Raw genomic sequence first — 21,607 nt, forward strand, 5'->3', positions numbered from 1 at the left:
TTTGAAGATGGTTCGTTGAGATGAGGATGCTGGCTTTCTGGTTCGGTGTTTCTGTATGTGTGTGTGTGTGTGTATGTGGGGGTTGAATATCTTCGACATCTCTTCAACTTCGCGAATCGTTAGTTACTTCTTGAGACTCTCTGGTGGATCGGTTCGGATACGCGCATGAGGGGTTTGAGGCAATATGACGACGACGACGCGAGATGCAGAAGAAACGTCAGATGCTCTCTTTTGCAGAATAGATTTAGGTTCAATGATTCATTCGGCATTTTTCTTCTTCTCTTTCTCTCTCTCTCTCTCTCTCTCCCTCTACTCGATCACGGAGTTGATTAGCGCTGCGCGGAAGAAGATGGAACAGAATGTCGGGTGTCCGCGCTCTATTCGCGGGCGCGTTTTATACGATCTCCTTGCCCACGACCTTCTGGGAGAGATCAAAGATGATTTCCTTGTAGATTAGTGGATCGATATTCTTGCCCAGCTGGTACAGGATGAACCAATCGCCCATCTGGCACCGGGACGCGATCAGCTCTACATCCTCGTGCGTCGACAGCCGGGAACGGGCGCGCAGCATCAGCAGCCTCAGCTTCGGCATCATGAGCACGGCAAAGCGGTACAGCAGCGAGACACCGGTCAGGATGGTAAGCAGGATGAACCAGAACCACAGGAACACGTAGATCTTTTCGTTGACAATGTTCAGCGGCAACACGCACAGACCGTCGAACTTTTGCACGCTTCCGGACGGACCGTACTTGTGGAAGGTACACTTGGTTACCTTCGGGAAGACGCGTGCCATCGGATCACCGCGCTCTTCCGGTTCCATCTCGGTGAAGCGTACCACATCGCTGCCGTACGTCGAGAACTCGCCATCGAGGAAGAAATCCATAAAGTAGATCTGTCCGAGCACGTTGACAAAGTTGAGCACCTCGCAGAAGAAGAACCGCATGGCGTAAAAGTTGTGTCCCTTCATGTTGTCGACAAAATATTCGACCAGAATCTTCTTACGCTCCTTCGCCTCCTCGTTCATGATGGGCATGTTAAGGTCCAGCACGAGCATCTTGATACGGCCACCTTCCCACGTCTTCCACAGATAGCGGGGCACGTAGAACAGCATCGCCTGGAAGAACAGGACGAAGCACACCCACTGGTAGTACTTGTGGTACTTCACCTCATCGTGCCCATCGACGTGGCTCGCCACACCCGGCTGAACAATGTCCTTGCCGGCGATTCCGGTCAAACGGTTCGGGATGGTGAACGTCGAGTAGATCCAGCAGTAGGTGTCCATCACGTTGAGCGGGATTTCGTCCACGATGCAATCGATCGGATCACCGATGTACTGTCGTGAGGTGACCAGCAGCGAAAAGGCAATCAGTATGATGACCGTCGCTTTGTAGTGCAGCCGGAAGATGTTGTTATCGATGCACACCTGGTCTAGCTTCAGCAGACCCTTCACGGATCCGAACACATCAAACATGATGCCGCCCTTTTAGTGTGTAACGCACCTCTAGGAATTATCGATCACGAACACACACACACACGTGCACACACACACACTTTCTTTTTTGCCAAAATCAGCGTAAAAACGACGCGACGCTTCACCGCGACCATACACACACACACATGCACAATCACTAGGGAATGTTCTCAGAAGAAAGCTAGGAAGGGTCAGAAGAGAGAGGGAGAGTGCAACGGATTCACGGCGTGCCCTTTGTGACACGCATACAATTAGCTACACACTCACGCACACGCACATGCACGAACCCTCCTTTTTATTGCTAGACGCACTGTAAATAAGCACGAGAAAAAGAAACAAAAATCAACACACTGTGTAAAAGGGATGATGAAATAAATAACGCGCTGTTGCCAATGGTGACGCGTTGTCAAAAGCACGGAACGGGCAACGCGAAATTTGGCCACTGTTTGTTGTACACTACATTTCACAACTTTGCTAAAACGTTTTTCTCTTTAACAGCACTACAGATATGAACGAGGAGCAAAAAAGACCTTTGGATTTCTACCCATAAATCTCCTCGCTTTGTGGAGCACGCACCGAAACACCTCTTACCTTCACCGATGTCGTAAAAAAATTGTCTGGACTTGCTGAATGTGTGTGCACCTTATTTTTATTCGATTTGACCGATGCGGGAAATGCGACGAGCCGCATAGTGCATTATGACCGATTGTGGTAACGTCGTATTCCACTGTCCGAATTCAAATAAAGTTGGAAGAACTAAAACAAGGAGGTACGTTATCGGGATTGTATTGGAGAGTTTTTGGGTTTAATTTGAATTAAAAGATTAGTATTAAATTACTTAAAAATATTTTATTTTCAAGAAAGAAAAGAATGTTAAATAATTTAACGCCATTCCAATCCCATAGTTTCGAGCGTGGTTGAGAAGCAACCATATGAAAGGAAGAGTAAAAAAGAGATGGAGAGATTCAGCAGTTTCGAACATGGATTTTAAGTATTCGAACATGCAACAGGAAAGAGGGTCGGATTTTTAAAAGGATCTTTTAGTGTGAAATTCGTTTTTAATAAAACCATTTTACGTTTTTCATAATCCCCTTACCCATGTAGAGAATACTACCTGATTTCTTTGCCTAATTTGCCTGCATATGGTAGAAGGCTCTCACTACTTTACGAACATACAATTTATTTCAAAACAATGCGAATGATAACAGATCGTTATTTTACATCAGCAAATTAGCACAGTTTTGCTAGCCACATCTTACCGACTTAATAGATCTATATCAACAAACGGTGCTGTGTACAAAGAACATTCTCGTTGCAGTATTACATTTCGATAAAAAATTGGTGAGATGGTAGATGGGGTGGGGGCACAGATAGCAAAACAGATTTCATATCGAATAAATTACATCCAATCCTGGCCGTCGTCCTTTCGTGTTCGAGTGAGCCATCGTTGTTTTGTTTCTCCCTTAGGAAATCTTTTTCCGAACCGCGGTGTACCGTTCCATGTACGCTTCGTATCCTTGTAGCTCGTTAAACTGCTTCGAGTTGAAAAGATTCCCATCCACGCAAAGATTGCAAACTTTCGATTCGATCAGAATTCTTGGATGTATGGCCGATATCTGCAGACAGTTTTCCTCCAGCCGTAGCGTCTTCAGCTTCGGACAGTCGGCTATCTCTTCTGCGATGATGGTGATTTGGTTTTGGTTCAGGTTAAGCTCGGTCACCTGCAGTGATTTCACCTCGGACGGAACTTCCGTTATTTTGTTGCGCGATAGATCCAGCAGATCCAGCTGCTTCAGCTCGCAAAATACAACCGGGAACGTGTTGATCTGATTGTTGCTGAGGATTACCTGCTTCAGATGGGTGCAGCACGACAGACTTCTCGGTACGGCCGTGAGCAGATTGTTCATCATGTTGAGCGTTTCCAGTTTGACCAGCACGCCGATACACTCGGGTACTTCCGCTATTTTGTTGCCGCTCGCGTTCAGATGCTTGAGGAGAGTGAATTTGGCAATGTCCTCCGGAAGGATTGTGAATCGATTTTCCGAAAAGTCCAATGTTTTCAACACGTTCGGGAATGTTTTCAGTGCGGAAGGAAACTCGTCCAACCGCAGGAGCGATATCTTCAGCACACCAGTTTTCTTGGCAGTCTCAAAATGTTGCTTCACTTGTTTGTTTCCCATCGTTGCTTATCGACTAATTTGGTTTGATAAATAAAATTTTTTGATCTGAGTGTGATTCACTTTTGGGTGTAAATAGAAGCTGCACGAGAAAATGATTTGTTGTTATTTTCTTCCCAGAAAGATTTCCACTTGTCAAGCTGACGTTTTACTGCTGGTGAAAAATGTATCCCAATCAAACGCGATACCGTAGGGATTATTCTTTTTTACAGGCAGATTCATGAATTTAGAACTTATTGAGTGAATAAAAAATTCTTTGATCAAGTTCTCATAAAAGTGTTTTAGAATTATACATAGAAAGTAACCATTAACCTTACTTTACACAGAATAAAAAATCGAAATTCATCAACTAGACCACACCCAATCCCAATGTGCGCTAAATCGTAAACAAACGCTGTGATTTGTTGTCAAAATCAAACCGGGAACGAAAAACCCTCACTCGCCCGAAAGATAATTGCATTTTTCATTAGCAAACGTTTTGTGATAACATGTAATTAGTAAAAAGAAGTGTCACGCAGCTCAGCAACAGGTTATTTTAACAATTCCCTCCCAGTACCTGCCATCGGCACGACAACACAAGATGAAGCTGATGTCGTTATCGTCGATCTGTGGCATCGTTTTCCTGTGTTATATTTTACATTCCACGTACACACTTTACATGCTGTTTCGGGCACCGCAATGTACCGATACGCCTTGTTACCAGTCACAGCTGACCAAGGGCAAGTTCTTGCAGCTCTCGCTGTACACTTCCCCGCTGGCGAATCCGACGAGCGGCAACAAGGTAACCAAGCTCGGTACCGTCAATCCGTTCGATCCGTTCATCGAGCTAGAGAAGTGAGTATTGAGCGAAACATTAGGAAAACCGGAAATGCAGCTATAAAAACTACTTTCTTGCTCTTTTTAGAACGTACACCATTAAGCTACCGAAAGAAACACGTTCGAATGGTACGCTTTATATGTTTGCGGTGCTGACGAAAGGGGCCAAATCGTTGGATTGGGATACGGTAAGAAGCCAAAGCACGTCGGTGATCAAAAAGTTTGGCTTGACACACTACATGGTACCTAAAACAGCTACAATAAATCTGCTGAACGATAAGGTACGTGCGTACAAGGGGGATGCAGCATTAGCTTCTGCCCAGATAGAATGGCTACACAGCAGCCAGTGACCTACAGGTCAATTGAAAGAATGAGCCTCTAACTATCCATTCCCACAGGGTGCAACAAAAAGGCCGAATAAATCCGTGAACCAAAAGCGCATTGCTCACATTCGACAAAATGTGTTCATACACATCATTACCGAACCATTTTCCGTGTCGCCGAGGGATGTACCGGCCGAACTGGCACGTGATATTCGCATCACACCGGACAATCTCGTGATGCCCATTATAAGGAATGATTTTGCAAAAGAAAAGCTTGCCGATCTGGTAGAAATCGATCCGAAGGCAACGGAAGCCAGCGTAACCGTCCACTACGCTCCCAGTTCGGTCGGGAAAATCAAGATGTTGGCTCAGATTGAACGGGCAATGAAGGATCTGACGAGGCTGGGCTTTAGCGAGAAGGATATTGATGAGGTATTGCAGATTTTTCTTTATGTTTATACGGATTTCTAATTGTATGTTTGAGTGTTGCAGGTGAAATCAATCTTCTCTGATACGAACGTTTATCTGCTATGTGGAACAATCATCATCAGTAGCGTTCATGTAAGTATTCGAAATTTAAATCGATGTTACAATCGTCATATTTTATATCATATCTTTTTTGTAGCTTTTGATCGATTTCCTTTCGTTCAAAAACGATATCCTATTCTGGAAGCACAAACGGCACTACGCTGGGCTATCGTTGCGAAGTACTCTGTGGCGAACCTTTAGTCACATAATCATTTTCCTCTATCTGTTGGACGAAGAAACATCGCTACTTATCCTAATACCGACTGGCATCGGCACGCTGATCGAGGTGTGGAAAGCAAAGAAAATTCTAAAGCTTGATGTTAGCCTCCGCCACGGCATCCGATTCCGGTCGGACGAGAGCGAATCGGATGTGCCAAATGATATAAAAACACAGGAAAGCAATACGCTCGAGTTGGATAAGCAAGCGATGCAGTATTTAAGCTACATATTGTATCCGTTATGCGTTGCTGGAGCTATTTACTCGTTGCTTTATCTTCCCCACAAGAGGTTGGTCATGGAAAAAAAAACGATTCTTTAACTGATCTCAACCAGTAAACTCCTCCCTCCCTCTTTCAGTTGGTATTCGTGGACCATCAGTTCAATGGCAAATGGAGTGTACGCATTCGGGTTCCTCTTTATGCTTCCTCAACTGTTCATCAACTATAAGCTGAAATCAGTCGCAGCACTACCGTGGCGCGTGTTTATGTACAAATCGTTCAACACGTTCATCGACGACGTGTTTGCCTTCATCATAACGATGCCAACAGCGCACCGGTTCGCCTGCTTCCGGGATGATGTCGTGTTCTTGGTGTACTTATACCAACGATGGTAAGCATATCTTATACGGCAACTAATTGAATTAAAATGAATCGCTATGTTCATATAAAAAAAAACAACTTTCTTCTGTCTAGGCTGTACCCTGTCGATAAAACACGCATCGACGAGGACCAGCGAGCACTAATGGGCAAAGAGGAAGATGATGCTACCGATGAAAAGGAGGACACACAGAAGTCGAGCAAGAAGGACGCTAAGCAAAATAAGAAAGATAATTAAACAAAGCATCACAACACACGCTAAACGGACGCACAAAATTGCAACAAATAGCTGATAATGTTATCTTCCCCTTTTTGGCACTACTTCAACAACCTCGAGAGTCGGCTATATCTGGCTATCTAGACTTGAATTATCTTTAGCAGCTGGATAAACAGTTCGGGTACATTTGTACACCCCAGTTACTGCCAAGGCACCGATACGTATATAGACCGTTTTGATTTTAAATAGAGCAAACGAGTCATTGAGTTCCATCCATAGGGTTACGTTAGTAGTTGAAGAATATATTTTTTCTGGTTAGCTAATACTTTGAACATTTCATCATATGTTTTATGCTAAAATGCATTTCCGTATCGTTAATAACGAATCGTGTATTTTTTTTTGTATTACCTAAATAAATGATCCTTACACTCCGATCCGATAACTTTGAAAAATCGATTTTGATTTTTGTGTTGCAGTGTAAGATTTATATTGCCACCGAAATCAGCAGTAAACCGCACGTAGACAGTACAATCCCAAGCAGGAAATGCATCAAATTGCATTATCTGTTATAAATGATCATCTCTCACTTGCGGAATGTGGTAGAAATAGTACATGCTCTTGCAGTTTGCGATTTGGGAAATTTCATCCATAATCCTCTGTTATATGCTGCCTAGCGAGTAAAAAAATGGAAGTATGTGATTTCTCTTCCTCAAAGAAAACAGCACATCCGCAGACAATTCCCAACAAATTAGGCTGTTGTAACGAATGGATTGTTTTACTATTCTTGTCGGCCTCAATGCCGTCTTCGTTATCTCATCAAAAGCAAATAGAAAATGGACCCACAGATGAATCTATTATGAAAGCAAACCCCCCTTAATGGACCCTCGCAAAATGGAGCCCCTCTCGTTGTGTTTCAGCCGAAGGAAAGTCCTTGGCCCAATCTTATCTTTTGCACCATAACTAAAGCAGAAAGGATAAGTAAATGGTGTCTCTCTCTCTTTCTCCCTGTCTCTTTATCTGTCTTCTTAAGTACGAAAGGACAGTCGTAAAAAAGGGCTCCATAGCGAAATGGAGCTCGCGTTTGATTACAATAATCAGAACGGGAAATGGAACAGCTCCCAATAAAACTATTTTCTTTGCGAATCAATTTCTGCCTAAAACGATTCGCCCTTTTTCCACCCAAAACCACAATGGCCTTGCGAATGGAGAAATTGGGGAACCCTCGCTTTTTATGCCCTTCTCCCCCACGAACAAAAATTGACATAAAGTGGCAATAATCACGGCAATGGTTCCGAGAAACTCGTATCAGATGTTTCCTCAGATCAATATAATGAATTCAATTCAAGCAGATCGTGCCGCCCATTGATAAACATGCTCCTGAAATTTGGCCTCGCCAATAAAGAAAATCCCCGTATCATTCCATTTGTGTATTTGATATAAAGGTTGTAACGTATCATTTCAATAAAATCCAAACCATAAGAAAATACTCCGAAGGGAAAAACCGAACCATCGCAATGGCGGAAAGAAATAAAGAACCGTCCTTCTCCAGTACCGGCCGGAATTATTAATGCTACTTGTGTAAATTTTCATTAAAACAATCTCTAAATCATCCTTCTCTTTCGCCCTAAGCCATAAAGATGTTCTCTTGGTGGTCTTTGATGTTGGCAAGTCGCCAAGCCAAAGAGTCGTATGAAGATGGCGACAGCCACCACGTTCGGGGCATGCGGCCGATTTTCTTTCCACACCCTCCATAATCTAAATGTATATACAGAGTCACACACCCACCCACCCACACCGACACCCACACATCAAAGATGTATGAATTCGAGATGAATAATAGTGGGTGGGATGGTGCATATTGCGTGTTTCGTGTTTCGTCGGGTCGGATGTCTTTGCTGGGGGTGGTTTTTCCTGCAAAGAAACATTTAACGTGTTACTTTTCCGAACCTATAATAATAATAATTGCGATGTGAGAGAGAAAGAGAAGGGAGACACGGCAAAAGAGAATCGTTTTTTGGGAAGTAAATGTGTTCGAATTAAAAAACAATTCTAAGAACGAATTTTTCATTACACGAGTGTGTCTATGCGTGGTGTTTGGGGTGGTTATTATTATTTTTGGAAAGTTTTTTTCCCATTAGTTTCTACAGCTACATTGCTAAGCAGCTCATCTTTATTCATGTACTTAACTGATGGAAACAGTCGTGGACACAGATGTGGGACGCTATTCTATCGTATCCGGACGTAAATATAGATAGTAAAGTTTAATTAACGGTAGGCGGAGGAGGGGAAGCCGTCTGAGACCAGAGGACTTCGCAAGCGAACGAACCTCATCCAAGATTTTTCGAGGTCTAGAGAGCCTCATCTACCAAAAGACATCGAAGTCTATGCAAGCTTCATCTATCAAGAAGGCTCGTAGTAATGTATAATTACATCGATTGGAGGTTTCTTAGAAGACAAGGTCCTTTAGACTGCAAAATCGTTTGGTTGACGAACTTTTTTTTAGACGAGACCTCTTCGACTTCAACGTCTCAATGTAGATGAGGCTTGAGCTTTCGAGACTGCTATCGATTATTCGTAGCCTAGAACTATTGGTAGATTCAGCATGAATGACAAGCTTCTTGCACGGTGAGACTAATGACACTTCTACGAAGCGTTCTTGTAGTCTAAATAATCTTATCTACGGGCTCCATCATCCAGACTTTATCCAAGGGATCTCATTGTCAAAGAGGAGTTTAAGAAAAAAGAATTGAAAGAATCTCATCTACGGGTCCCGTCATTGCCGTAGAGGCCTTCATAAAAACTCGGAGGAAAACATTAAAATATTTTCCTCCAAAAAGGTCACGCCACGAATTCCAAGAGAAGGCCACGAATTCCAAGGAGATAATTGTATCATCCAGAAATTCTACAGAAAGAGACTATGTCGTTCAAGCAACGTTATTATCGAAGAGATTTCGTCGATTTTTGAAGATCATGATCTATCTACCATGAACCTAGCCCGTGATCTAGTCTGACTTTACAAAGAAAAATCTTTGTCGGAAGGACCTCGTCTACCAAGAGACTGCGTATTCGTGGCGAACTCATCTATCAATGGCTTCAACTTCCAAGGCTTAGATGCCAAAGATATGTCGTAGTATTGACCCCGTCGTTAATAGGACCTCCTATTCGGGCTCACAGAAAAATAATTGCCAAGCTAGAATTGTTGCTGCTTTCTAAATAAATCGTACACTAATTATTTTCAAATCGAGGGATAATTATTTAACTTTACTGCCAATTACTCATCGTTCACGTGATGTTTATGGACAACATTAGCTATTAAGCGATACGAGTATAGCATTTTTTTTTTTTTTACTGAAGGTCGTTAAATCCGAACGGAAGAGGAGGAAATGATTGAATTTTTATGTGCAATAATATTGTTTTTCAAGCTCATAAAAAATGTTTGTAACAATCGTTTGTTAAAATGTTTAGCTTACCCACAATTTATACAGTTAAACAAACCCAATTAAATAGCGCAAAACAAGGCTGCACAACAAGTTCTCATAAATGAAATTCATTTACCCGAAAAGCTGCAAATAAACTCCACTCATAATCATCATCATCATCATCATCTGCTCCACCAACCAGGTCCCGGTTTGTTTCCGGTTCGGCGCACAACCATATCTCGCGCGTATTTCGCCATAATGGTTACGGTTCGCTGCCATCCGCTGCCACCACTTATCGATTTTATCGCATTCCACCGGTGCTAAGGTGCGAACACGAAATATTTGGCACACTTGGACCACCACACCGGGTGTCTGCCATCCGGGTTAGCATCCGTGTTTGCATAAGTAATTTATGGCACGGTAGCAACGAGTATATAACCGCGACTCGTTAGTCGACTCTATTAGGCTTATAATTGCTCGCTAATTCGATTCCACTTGCAGCCAGGGTTGACCGGGTGAATTGATAAATGGTGCGCCATTCCGCACATATTGCCCAGCAAAAGCAGTGTGCAGAAGCAATATTAAATCAACTGCACAGCAGCAGCAGCAGCTGCAGCAGCAGGAGCAGAAACGGTTCGGGTGTGTTCATCTAACATTTATCTGGCCTAGATCGAGCGATGTTTCGATTTTAATGGCCAACGGTACGTTGATAAATAATTCTCGACTATCATTATTTGCGAGATTGCCAATTGCTGTCGAAGCAAACCGGGACACCACCGACGCATGCAGCTGGTGAAGCACGAAAAAGCGGAATTCTCTATCCCAGAGTGAACAACAGTCATTCGCTTTGATTGAATAGTGAATCGATTATGTTAATTTTTACCCTCCACTGGTGCTGCTGCTGCTGCTGTCGATAATTGAATCGTCTCATCCCACGCTCAACCGAGAGCTTTTCCATCGCCAGTCTTCGTGCGCGCTTTAAGTTCTTCGCACCAAATTAATTCACAGCAGAAGGTTTGGCATAAAAAGTGGAAAACGCTTTTCGTGCCGTTTTTCGCCGCGCGTGAGCTATTTACTTCGCTGCCCAGTTTAGGGTTGAAGAAAGTTTCCAAAAGTGTGCGATAGATAGTAAATAACGCAAAATGGTACCCGGTACTTGCAGCAATTGGAAGGTTGGATTTATTATGCTCATTAATCAGTATTTTCATGGGTTTATTTGAAATCGGAAGATTTTATTCGATTTGCTTTGCCCTTTCGGTGCACTAGTCTTATAGAGTTTTTTCTTCTATAAAACCAATGTAAAATTGGTTTAAGAATTTAATCGCAATCGCATTTGTTATAAATTTGTGGAAGGATAATGTAAGAAGATAATGTAGTAATCTATTTTAAAGAATTCTTCTTCGTTAATTTATAGACGCTTTGAGTCCCTGAGAAATTCGCCTCTAATATGTACAGAAAAATTGGTTTATACTAATACAAAACTATTGCGGATGTGGCTTACCTATTTTTTCAAATATCTCGCCATTATGGTTACTAAAAAGTGAAAACTATTGCTTGAACTTCTCTACAATGTTTAAAAATGAATACACTGTTCAAAATTTACACATTTCTCGATTCACACGACCTCCAAATTTTCATCATAAATTTGACTATTATTAGAGCAATCTTCTTCTGCTGTTTGACTGAGCGACCTACAAGGCAACGTCGGCCATCAATTGGCTTACTAGACTTGTTTATACCACGTAGTTGGATAATCACTGTGAGCATTGTTTATTACGTCTTGACATTATTAGACTATTTTTATTTATTTATTTTAGTATAAAGATTATTAGACCAGTCAAATAATTAAATAATCCTTTGGAAAACTAATAGCACTTCCTGTTTTTAGGGAACGTAGTATAAGTACGAAAAGGAGTTAAATAATATAAAATAGGTTGGAATATTGTTAACAAACTTGTTAGACGCAAAAAACATATATAAATTGGTCAGGTCAGGGTTCAAACCCCATCTGAAACGTGCCCCAATAGTAAGGACTGACAAGTCTAACTATGTGGTTTCAATAGGTCTCTTAATACATTCGATGGCCGACATGACTTAGGAAGTCGTTAAGCCAAGAAGATGAAGAGAAATCAATATAAAATAAAGAAATAAAAGTTGTATAAATTATTATGAACTGGCCGACTGATTAATTATTATTTAAGGTCGTCCTTCGTGTATAAATAATGATAATTATAGCTTATTTAAATATGTTTTTGTCATGCCAAGTAAAATTATAAACATATTAGAAAAGGTTATCTTTCATATAATATATCCACGATAAAGGTTTATACCTTTATCGTTAACTATATAAGTGAAGTGAAAATATAAGTGAACAACAGAGTACACCAAGCATCAAACAAATAAAGCTTTTCTTTTCCTTCTAAAGTTTTTCCCCATTTTATACCAGCAAATTTCCTACATCGTTACCATAACGTAAGCGGCAAACGTAAGTGGCACAAAAAAATTAATCAATCCTGATTAGCAGCCTCCGGTAGGCTGCATGCTTTACCAGGGCACCAACCAGGGCACGGAAGAAGGCGAGCGGGGGAAGAACGATGATTTTATGATGGTGCTGCGTTTCAGTGATCTATTATGGCCGGAATCGTTCGCTAAAGTACCGTACGTGACAGTCGTACGGGCTTCTGGCTTGCTTGCCCGAATTGCTTCACGGTGAAGCCAATAGGAGTCAGCCGAAAAAGAAAGCATCGTCTCGAGCGAGAAAGGCTGATGGTGTATGGAACACAGATTCTAGCAGACTCCAACGGACATAGATCGAATGTGGGAAGGGGAGGACATACATAAATGCATACATACAACCATGTACGTGCTGCCGACACTTAAAGGGCCACCAGCAGCCTGCTACAGTTTGCCGAAATTGGGCAGCGAATTGTGAAATATGGTGCGAAAAAGTTAACGCAGGGAAAACCGTACGTACGCACAAGCCCCGACCCCGGGACCAGTCCGGGAGATAAATAAAAAAGAAGTATGACCCTACATAAAACGCAAAGAGCGCGCATGTCCGCATGTCCTGATGACTGACCCGAAAAAAAATGTCCATTCTCACAAATCAGGACAAATTTCTAGTAGCTCATATCCTAGGGGTTGTTTTTCTCGCAGGAGAAGCGGTTGAGAAGTTGGAGCGACGAAATAAGGGTAAACGGTTCGTTAGATTGTTTTCTATTCCTGCCAAGACCGAGAGAGAGAGAGAGAGAGAGAGAGAGAGAGAGAGAGAGAGAAAGAGGTAGCCAATATGTTGGAGCATATGGAGCACAGGTGCCCAACAAGGTCTGGCAATAGAAATGAATTGAATTGAGATGGATCATTAAGGAGGAAGAAAGAGCTACACCAAGCGAGAGACAGAGAGCATTTAGCCAAATTGAGACTTTGGCTGGAACAGTTGGAACTGGTGTTTGTGACATATCTCTCACTCCATCCTTTGATCTCCTATGATCTCCTCGAACACTACACGACGACAGCATCCACACGAAACGTGCTTTCACTATATGGCAAGGACTCCCCCAAAAAACACCCGAATGATATACGCGCCTGTTTTCCTTTTCCCGTGTTTCCGATTTTTTGAACCCGGACAACGGTCATGTGGACGAAAACTTATGTACAATCTACTTAAATTCAATACGCAAACCAATTCCCGAGATGTCAAAAATGCGAAATTTAATCAAAGCAACCATCGCCACGCTTCCTTTTCCAAAAACACACGCATACAGTCGCAAAGTGAAATTGCGAACCTTTTAACCTCTCTCTCTCTCTCTCTCTCTCTCTCTCTCTCTCTCTCTCTCTCTCTCTCTCTCCTTCTCTTTCTCATTCTTGCTCGGTTTATGTTTAATGCTTGTGTGATGATGCTGTGAGTGAGCTCGCCTATCAAAGTCGTTGTTGGCTCTTGCAGCGATGCATTATTCAAAGAGTCCACCCGATCGGGGGCACACGGTAAACGGGATGTCAGGAGGACATATTTATGTACCCGACATTATTAGCCTGGGGCATTATAGTGTACGGGGGGTGGTGGTGTGGAGTTGGAGAGCAATCATGCGCATCAAGCATCCGGAAGGACTTCTATAAGGACCTGCGCAGAGATAGCGCAATCGGAAAAAGGACAGCCTTACCTGCCAGCGACAGTTGCGTTGGGACATCATGGCCCACTTGTTGAGAAGCTTCGATGAAGAGGAAGCAAGGAAGGGAGAGGGAGAGAAACAAGAGTGTCAATTATCAATGGAAGTTGCACTCAATTGAAAAGGATTGATTTGGAAAAGAAAAAGCCATTTATTTTTCAATTAGCAGGGAGCAAACGCGTAGCCGTTTGGAGCAAAAACTGGACCGAATGTCCTGTGAAAGTTTCACACGAAAAATGTGATAAAGTAAAAGATACTTATTGCTTTTTTATAATGCAGTATTTTTAAGATATTGCTGAAAAGAATGCTGGACAATTTTGGAAGAGATATTCCATTTGAAATACGTCAAATGATGCTCATTAATTTATATTCTAAAAGTTTCAAAAAAAGTAACTGAAATCCATATCTCAAACTCAAACTCAAAAAGTTGTCTTTTTTCATTTGTGCTGTGTTATTAAATTAAATTTCAACTAATTTAACCTCTTTACAGCACATTTCTATTAGCCTCTTGGCGCCCATTGTTCCACCGACCCTGTCGTGCTAAGATTATCGTCTGTGAAACATTTCAATCGTGAAACATTTCAACATGGCTCGCTTTCTCTTCAGGCTTTGTTTACATCGTGTTTCCTTTTCACTTCTTTACGAAAATGGCGTCAGCAAGTAGGCGTGGCTAATTCCCAGCTCTTTCCTTTCTCTTTCTCTCGCTTTCGCTCCACGTTTTCGTTGTGAAATATGTGCTGTCTGGTGGGTGAGAGGGACCGAGAAAAACATCGCTCAACGCAGAAAAACAACGCACACACAATCCTCGTGCCTATCGCCGCATCCATACGGGCAGCGAGCATAGCGCCCGCTCTGAAGCATAAAAATTTTTCATTTCGAAGTAATCCAACGGTCGAAACACGTTGCTGTGTGCTGCTGGTGCCGGGATGCCCGAACCTGTAGCGATTGTTTATACCGTTTTTTATCGTGTGATTAAGGTGACGTGGTAATAAATTATGTGTGATGATTGAATTTGAATGTGTGTGTGTTTCTTCCCTCATATTGATTTAAATCAATTTAAGTAATTGTGTTACGATATTGTGCTAAAGTGAACATTAGATTGATATTAGAACGTTAATGGGATTTTACAGGTTTTTTTTTCTTCTCGTTCTGTAAATGTATTCTGCCGTTTAAGTGTTTTGATAAACAAACTACTTCTGTCATATTGCAAGATTTTTTTTTACGAAACTTACTATAAAGACTTGGAAGGATGAATGTTCTGGGAGTGCATTTATTGCAAAAAGATTTTTGTTTTTAATGCTAAAGCAAAAATTATAGTCAACTGAAGGTGAAGTGTCGTATGTGCTTAGTGATTAGATGCATTCTCAACCAACGTTTACGTTCTCCAGCACTTCCTCATTATGGGTTTCATAAAGTAATGTGTATGTGCACAATTAACTGCTGCTAATGACAATCTTTAAGCTTGAAGGTACGGCACAAAAGAAAGCAAGAAGTTGCAGTAAATAGGAGAGCATCGTGAATGTAGTGTTTGAAAATTAAAGAACCAAGTGTTATTTTTGAAAGAAGAAAAAACGGTAACAAAACGAGAACATCACCTAGAAAAAAAATGTACAAAGCAACAGCTAACAGGATATGCAGCATGATGAAAAGAGAATAAAAAAAGACGGAAAAGTTACTGAAAAAACGGAACAAAATGGAAAAAACACAACTCCTTAGACACACATGAGCAATGAGAAGAAGATTAAAAATTACAGAAGAAAAATACAAACAATCCAGTATAAAGCAATAAGAATAAAATTGTTTAAAACATTTAAAAGAACAACCGAATTGATAACATACATTAAAATAATGGATTCGATTACAAATTGTTCAACAACAAGTAAAAACAAACAATAGGGTAAAAAAGATTTTGAGAACAAAAATGATCAACACATAGACAGACAGTGAACATAGAAAATAACAATACAAATACGAAAGAGCATTTCACAAACTGTAATGTACACGAGTAGAAAAGTGCAACAGATAAGATTGATAAACTGTGAACAATGACCAACATTTATTAATACAACACAATGCTTAGACGTAGCATTAGCAATTAAAAAGCAATAAATAATATGTATACCATAGAGAGTTGCAGAAAATAATATCAACATTCTCCAAAACATGTACCAATCGTTCTGTGAGTTCCAAAAAAGAATACTTGAATCTATTCATCGCAAAACAAGAACTGAAAACTAACTGCACGATCGCCCTCTCGGTACGTTTAGTGTAAAATTGCAACGGAGCCCTGTGTGTGCGACTAATGTTTGCCCCGTGCTTTGGTATAGTATTAGTTTGCTGCTGAAAAGGCAGCGTCGTTCGTGTTCGTGCCCGCGCCAATGAATTGTTTGGTTGGTGAGGTGACCAGCCTGCCTAGTGCTGCTGGGGTGCTGGGGAAAACTCGCGTACCAACTTACGGCTGCACTTTTCCGGGTCCGCACTGAGAGCGAGCGACCGCGTTGCGTTGTGAGGGTTCGCGAATACGCGGTGTCGTCATAGGGACTCCGACCGAACCAACCAGCTACCCACCGGCACCAACGGGGGCCATTTGGCCACGTTCGGTACCACCGTAATACAGTGTGCCAGCGTTGTTCCGTGGCGCATTTATTGGCGACGGTTTTCCGATGGCCTTTTGCCTGGTAGCTGTTGTTTATGGGTTTGTGTGTGTGTGTGTGTGTGTCTAAGTGTGTGTTTTTGCGGATATAAATAAGTGGTGTTCGATTTTGGGAGAGGGCGCCAAAGCCTTACGCCTCAAAGCAAAAGTGTCAAAAGTGGAGGTCGATAAGGAATGTAAGCGAAAATGCGAACGTAGCGCCGTGGCTGTGATCGAATTTTACTCTGCTTGGAAGAATTTTTTCTGCATTGGCATTGTGTTATGGTGTGTTCTGGGCTGGGTGTGTGTGTGTGTGTGTGTGTGTGTGTGTGTTTGTCGCACTCAATTGAAAGTGATTTACCGATAATGGAACCGTATTAGTATAGAAGGAAAAGCTTAACGAAGTGTGTGAAACATAAAAGTGCATATTGAATATTGTATCCAACAATGTTACCAACGTCTTCAGTTGAATTATGGTGTAGAAGAATAACAAAAACTAACAAAGAAACCATCTAGACAATAGTTCTCGTTCCACAATAATGTATTCTGATAGAAGGGGCAAGGTGACAAGGTGACTTTGTGTGTATTTTTTGTTTCAAACAATTCATCAAAAATTATCCAAAACTATCTACAAAGTGCATATAATCATAACAAGTGCAGCATAAAAGGGCTGCATGCAGTGCCTCCCGAATGCATTCTAACAGTTGCATTTACCGACGGCAAATGGGACCGTTTCTGTTGCCACAACTGCTCCACGCCAAAGACACAAAGCCGCCAAACATTGATGTGTAATATTGATAAGCTTTTTAAATCCCATTTTTATACTCAATTTATCTTATATCAACTTACCCACAGCTCTGTGCAATTGTCGTGCAATATAGTAAAGTGAAAAAAGTAATGCCTCAACTAAGTGTGCAGAAAAAAAAGCTCACGAAAACGTCATGGAAAGTGTAAAACAAAGCAATAATTGTTTACTCAGCCTAATAGAAGCAGCAACTAGTTGTAAAAAGGATATAGATTGCTAACAAGGAAAAACCTTCCGATGAGCCAGTTAGGAAAAGGAGCATCAAGTGCTAAAGTGTCCAGTGTCAACCGTAAAGTGAAGTCAAAGTGGACAAGTGATCATTCGTCTATCCGCGCCCTAAGATTGTGTGATTTTTAGAAACCATATTTCCTTTTGCTCCCGATCCATCGTGTTTCCCCCACTGTGTGTATGTGTTTTTGTTTGTAGTGTGTGTTATTGTGTGTTTGTGTGAGAAAAGCCCGACCTCAAGTAGACGACCCCCTTGACCCCCTTCGTACCATCCGCATGTGTGTTTCGCAGCCGGCGGTTTCGGCCCAGTCGGTTGAGTCGCTGACAGCACCGCCATCGTCCTAGACCATGGTCCTGGAGCATCAGGGAATGCTGCAGAATCTGCAAACGCTTGGCTCGCAGCCCGCCCTGCAACTGTACGCGGCGGCCGCAGCAGCCCAGCTCGCACCCCGCAACCGCACCAACGTACCACCGCAATGGGCCCCCTTCCTGCAGTTCGGTGTGCCGAACGTGTTCGGTGGACACTTCCTAACGCGGCCCCGGTTCGGTCCACCGGGCGCACCACCAAACCTTACCGGACTTGGCGGCGGCACGGCCACCGGGGTGGGTGTGGGTGGTGGTGGCGGTGGTGCCGGTTTACCCGGGGGGCTCCTCAATGGTGCTTCCCATCCCAACATATCACCTCACCGCGCGATGCAGGGACCACCGAGCGAAGATTCCAACGATGATCGAGGTACGTACGGTATCCGAAGAAGTTTAACTTCCGATGCGTTTGTGAAGGGTTGGAAAAACGAAACCCAAAAAAGGTCCATTGAACAAAGTATCGAGAGGAGAGAAAAAAATAACCAATTATTAGCTGGTCCTCTCATCCATCCACTGCCGTGTTGTGTGTACGCGTAATTGTTTATTTTGCTGCACAACTAACGACGTGCACAACATCTCACTCGGTTCCGTGCACAACACAACAGTACTATTAGCGCCATTAGCATCGTAGTGCGGCGTCTTATTTGAGCCGTTGCAATTATTCAGTCAAAACGTCTTACCGTGTGTGCCGACCTCGCGCGTGGAGATGCACAGTTAGTCCACAAACTGAGGACTCCTCTCGTTCTTCCTCTCTCTCTCTCTCGCCTTAGACTGGTCATTATCATTTTATTGTAATTCAATAACAACCCAGCAGCCAAGCGCTAGCCTTAACCGGGTGACGGATTTATAATTCAATTATTTGTAAGACACACAACGGGGGTAAAACGATCGGTGCTGTCAATATTTGCCATCGCCATATTAACATCGTCGTCTTCGTAGTCGTCTACGCGATAATGGCAGTAATTGGAGCGGCTGGACGACCACGACGACGATGATGATGATGATGAGTGATCGGAACGGCGAGGTGAGGATTTTTTGCTTTAATCTCATCTCTGCTCTAATTAGATCGTGTTGTGACGTGTTTGATGAACGACTAGAAAAGCAATCAACAAACATAAATACAGAAACATGCTGCAAACAATTTGCTTCCTCGGGTGTCTGTGTCGGGGACTTGCGGATAAAACTGTCAGTCTATTCAACCGATGAAACGGGAGTTTAATTGTCTACCGGGAGCACTAGTATTTTATGGGATCGGGAAAGCGTCCATAAATACACTTTTAAAAACATTGTTTCAATAGCGATCGAGCGAGAGAAAGTGCATCATAAAATATTGCAACTTCAAACGAGAAAAGGCGAACGAGAACGAGCACGAGAGCAACACCAGAAGTTTAATCGTTTTACAGCTTAATTTGTGGCCATTTGTTATTTGAGGCGTTTGGTTTTTTTTTTTTTTTTTGGGAGCCGGGAGTCCTGTGATCCTCGCATCGGTCAGTGTAATGTCATTAAATCCCCATCCCAATCAAACATAATAAACTTCCACTTCAAAACGCACGACAAAAAGAGGTTTGATGATGATACTATAAACCAACAACAACCCGAAAACCCTTTTAGTTCAGTAGCAGCCACATATCGGATCGGATAATCGATGCGGCAGGCTTAGGCTTCATTTTCTCTCCGAGCCCATTTCGCAATGTTGGCAGGTTGGTCGTGTCCTTTTGGTTGGAAATTCGATACCCATCCACACAACCGAAAATGATCGTTTTGTGGTGATTTTAGTGTTTTATGTTTTCAACTCGGGGTTCGGTTTTATGAAACGAACACAGTTGCTTTTATAGCTTTTTTTCTTCTAGGTTTCAATTGGGTAAACATGCTTTTTTAGGGGTTTTATGATGTCTTCTGTGGAAAAACGGAAGCAGCATTTGTGGCTGATTAGAAGTGTCGTTCATAACGAAAGTGTTGTTGATTCAGATTTCGTACAATATAAAATTATATTTATAGGAAAAATTACAATGAAAGGGCGTTTACTTTGGAAGAGAAAAAGAAAAATTGTAAATTTAATAATAAATAGAAATCTTAAGGAAAAGGAAAAAAGTGCCGTGTCTTGAATTTTTTGCATTCTTATATTTCAAGGAATAATAGAAAACATTTCAATGATCTACACCATTTCATAAAATTTGGCTAAACTCTTCTTTACGTTAATCATTTGATAAAACATAACTGTAAATCGAAAGGCTATTTGATTAGCTGTGTTTGGAAATAAAATGTTCAAAGTGATGAGATAAATAAAAATATGATATAAATAGAAATCCACCAAATGACTAATGAACAAGGCAGATTTATAAAACCATTAAAATTATTCAAAACTATAATAAATTTTATTTATTTAGCAATACGGCCAGGCCGTCCCTTATGAATAAAAAAAAAATAAATTTTATTTAAACCTATATTTGTATTTTTCAACAATTTTTACAGTAGCAGAAACAATAAAAAATCGTAAAAAACAACAATTTGCACCTCCATAAAATAAAATTATAAGCTAAAATAGACACAAGTCATGAAGAGCCGTATTGTTTCAGCCTTTTAAACTCTCTAGAACATCATTTTTACACGTCTTTTCTGGTTTCGATGTTATTGTCAACAATCTATTTATTATATAATAATTTTATGGACTTATTCTCAAATTTATTTGGGTTTTCTTCACAAAATTTTATAAAATAAAATTGTATGACAGACTTTAACAGTTGGTTCTTAAGAAAAAAAAGGAAATGAGTTTAGGTGAGCTTTGATGAGATAAAAACAAATTTTAAAATTATACAAAATGGAATAAATCATTTCTCGATTCATTTTAAACAAAAAACTATTTTTAATTGTTTTTTGTTTAACACAGTATTTACATTTTCATGCCAAAATCGTGATAACTGTAATTTTTTGCTTCAAATAATATAAACTAAACTGTATCTAAGGTAAATAAATCCAAACCCCCAATCCTTCGTTGTTCCAAAATGTCCGCTTGAATAGCACCGTACCTTCGTGCAGCATCCGCCGCATTTCTGCAGGTCAGTCACGCCAATAAAATCATCAAAAAATCATCTCCAATGTCCTCACCGCCGATGCCGATCGATAACATTTGCATATATCGATTGCTTCAGGCGTCGATTCGATTGCCAGCCACGGCCATTCAGCCAGCCTCCCCACCAACCTGTCCAGTCGTCAAATCAATCGACAAATTATTGAAATCATATTCTAAACGCAGTACGAAGCCGACGAAAAATGCATCCTCGCAGACACTGAATCACACTGAAAGGGAGGAAAATAAAAACGGAAAGGTGAAAGAATCCTGCCGCTGTTGATGTTGCGGCTGCTGCTGCTGCTGCTGCTGGCCGGTTGAAATGTCGTCAACGGGTGTAATAATAATCGTAACTAATCGGATAATGGGAAGCCGCTGCCGATGAGGATCGTTCCGATCGAGCAAATCGGCGTGGCTGTTGCCTTCTCGTTCAGCTTCAATGGCTCAATAACCGTGTCATAGGTGTTGTGGAGGCTAGCAGCACCCTCATAAAGTTATTGGAAGTTTTCATTTTGGGGGCGCTTTTGGGCCGTTTTTTTGTGTTGTTGGTTGGAATTTTTAAAGAATTTGGTGCTTTATT

The 21,607-nt window shown here is 41.6% G+C and overlaps 4 protein-coding genes across 4 annotated transcripts in view; 2 read left to right on the forward strand and 2 right to left on the reverse strand.

The window, feature by feature from the left end:
* Positions 1-391: 391 nt before the first annotated feature.
* On the reverse strand, positions 392-1,502 carry LOC126558410 (innexin inx2). Its single transcript, XM_050214422.1, has one exon. It carries the CDS (start codon positions 1,469-1,471, stop codon positions 395-397), a length of 1,077 nt encoding a protein of 358 aa, XP_050070379.1. The 5' UTR covers positions 1,472-1,502; the 3' UTR covers positions 392-394.
* Positions 1,503-2,934: 1,432 nt separating this feature from the next.
* On the reverse strand, positions 2,935-3,655 carry LOC126558933 (leucine-rich repeat-containing protein 57). Its single transcript, XM_050215023.1, has one exon. It carries the CDS (start codon positions 3,649-3,651, stop codon positions 2,935-2,937), a length of 717 nt encoding a protein of 238 aa, XP_050070980.1. The 5' UTR covers positions 3,652-3,655.
* Positions 3,656-4,228: 573 nt separating this feature from the next.
* On the forward strand, positions 4,229-6,368 carry LOC126557610 (lipid scramblase CLPTM1L). Its single transcript, XM_050213452.1, has 7 exons — positions 4,229-4,482; positions 4,553-4,745; positions 4,863-5,219; positions 5,280-5,348; positions 5,413-5,822; positions 5,892-6,143; positions 6,227-6,368. The coding sequence occupies exons 1-7, from the start codon at positions 4,229-4,231 to the stop codon at positions 6,366-6,368; spliced, it is 1,677 nt and encodes a 558-aa protein (XP_050069409.1).
* Positions 6,369-17,871: 11,503 nt separating this feature from the next.
* The window catches only part of LOC126558445 (homeobox protein unc-4), a 60,058-nt gene continuing 56,322 nt past the window's right edge, over positions 17,872-21,607 (forward strand). The window contains exon 1 of the mRNA XM_050214466.1: positions 17,872-18,330. Within this exon, the coding sequence (XP_050070423.1) occupies positions 17,946-18,330 (385 nt within the window). The 5' untranslated portion in view covers positions 17,872-17,945. The remainder of the gene's footprint in view (positions 18,331-21,607) is intronic.

This window comes from Anopheles maculipalpis, chromosome 2RL (genome assembly GCF_943734695.1).
Source record: "Anopheles maculipalpis chromosome 2RL, idAnoMacuDA_375_x, whole genome shotgun sequence".
In the NCBI taxonomy this organism is placed as follows: Eukaryota; Metazoa; Arthropoda; class Insecta; order Diptera; family Culicidae; genus Anopheles; species Anopheles maculipalpis.

What these genes read in the sequence shown, in the direction of transcription:
- LOC126558410 (XM_050214422.1), bottom strand. Translation starts at nt 1,471, where the DNA reads ATGTTTGATGTGTTCGGATCCGTGAAGGGTCTGCTGAAGCTAGACCAG.
- LOC126558933 (XM_050215023.1), bottom strand. Translation starts at nt 3,651, where the DNA reads ATGGGAAACAAACAAGTGAAGCAACATTTTGAGACTGCCAAGAAAACT.
- LOC126557610 (XM_050213452.1), top strand. Translation starts at nt 4,229, where the DNA reads ATGAAGCTGATGTCGTTATCGTCGATCTGTGGCATCGTTTTCCTGTGT. An exon ending in TAAATCTGCTGAACGATAAG is followed by an intron (nt 4,746 to 4,862) that starts GTACGTGCGTAC and finishes CCATTCCCACAG; the next exon opens with GGTGCAACAAAAAGGCCGAA. An exon ending in GTGTACTTATACCAACGATG is followed by an intron (nt 6,144 to 6,226) that starts GTAAGCATATCT and finishes TCTTCTGTCTAG; the next exon opens with GCTGTACCCTGTCGATAAAA.